The sequence below is a fragment of the Plasmodium cynomolgi genome (genome assembly GCF_000321355.1).
Source record: "Plasmodium cynomolgi strain B DNA, scaffold: 0707, whole genome shotgun sequence".
Taxonomy (NCBI): Eukaryota; Apicomplexa; class Aconoidasida; order Haemosporida; family Plasmodiidae; genus Plasmodium; species Plasmodium cynomolgi.
In genome coordinates, this window is record NW_004193012.1 from 1 (window position 1) to 1,709 (window position 1,709).

The window sequence follows — 1,709 nt, forward strand, 5'->3', positions numbered from 1 at the left end:
TCTTGTACATGGTTCATTATATTGGTGCATTCTTCAGTTTCATTTGACACATTGTTTTGTTTGACCGGAGTTGATTCTTCTTCTTCTTTAAATATTTTAAAATAATAAAAGATGTCATACTAAAAAAGATATATATAAATAAATAAAACCTTAATTTAGGTAAAGTATTTGTTTATTGTTTTTAGGTAGTAATTCACTATATATAATTTAAACAAAAAATAACAATGAGTAATTTAATGTGTTCTTTGAATCACACTGCTTACATTTATCAGTTTTCTGTATTTAAATGGCCATTTTACTCTTTCTATATGCTTTGTTTGTTCTTTATTTAATTGATCTAATAATGCATTCAAATTGCTGTGCGTAAATTTGTTCGAAACATGAAGACATTTATTTTTAAAGTGGCTTAAATCATAACCTATTATTTTATTTTGAAATAGCTTTATTTCATCTGGACATGTTTCAGGTATTCTTGAATAACATGCTTCTTTTGTATTGTTATATAATTGCAAAATATAATATATATAATCACAATAATCCTGCTTAACATGTGTCCTAGATTCTAATATTCTATGTATAGAATACAAAATTATTACTAAAAAATCGTGAAAATTATTTTTTTTTTTAAATTTTTTAATATCAAAGACCCTCTTAAAGTTTCTGTTGCATTTAAGGTTCGTACTAATGCCATTTTGATTATTTTCCCAAAGCTCCTGTATTTTACGGTAAAGCCAATGAATACTAAATAGAGAATAATTTTTTTTATTAATTTTCCATATATCCAATATATCAAATAATCACAACAATTATTATCACTAAGACCATTATCCGTTGAACAAATAGAATTCAAATTTTTTAAAATACTTTCTACTTTACTACAAAGATTAACAATATCTTCGTCACCTTTAATTATAGAATTACGTTCATTATTCTCTGTTTTACATATTTCTGATGGATTATGTGAATTGTTCTGTTCAAATTTCTGGTACACTATGTGTAACTTGTTTTGGGTAGAAAAAATATTCTATAAATAAAATACACATATGATAATTTATTCCTATTAAAGAATTATTTTTATTTTCCTGTTTATAAAGAATTAATGTATTCAAAAAAAATTTATACAGAATTATATTTTCGAAAAGTACAAAATTACCTCTTTCTTTAACAATTCAAGGGCGTCATGAACAATTTTATCTTCCATATTAAATAAATTACTAGTAAATAGTTTATAAAATGTAGAATCCTACTTATTCGAAATAGCACAGCATAATATACTTAAATATTATTTATAACACTTTAGTAATAATGAAAAAAGCATACGCATTTATTAATATGAATTATACAAAAAAGCTGTCTTACAATTTTGATAATATTTCTATTATCCTAAATGCAACAGTTTTCATTTATAATGAGGTAAAAATAGTGCATGAACTGTACAGAAGTGTATAGAAATTACAACATCATGGTTCATGGTTTAGATTTAGGTTTACGTTTAGGGTTCAGGTTTTAAGGTTCAGGATTTGGGTTTGATGTATCTGTCATCACGTTGAATGTCCTTTATAGGAGATTGGGTTATATTATTTTATAACCTAGCCAGAATGAAAAAAATCACTAAAAGGAACGTATGTTAAAATGGGGGTAAATATATATATTCAGTATCTTCATATGAATGATAAAAAATTTATTTATTTTTTAAAAAAATAAAATTT

The 1,709-nt window shown here is 23.9% G+C and overlaps 1 protein-coding gene across 1 annotated transcript; it reads right to left on the reverse strand.

Annotated features, from left to right (window-relative positions):
• Positions 1-10: 10 nt before the first annotated feature.
• On the reverse strand, positions 11-713 carry PCYB_005270 (hypothetical protein; the record flags this gene model as incomplete). Its single annotated transcript, XM_004227948.1, has 2 exons — positions 11-119; positions 264-713. Coding segments are annotated over 2 exons (559 nt in total), but the record flags the coding sequence as incomplete, so codon positions are not given.
• Positions 714-1,709: the final 996 nt, after the last annotated feature.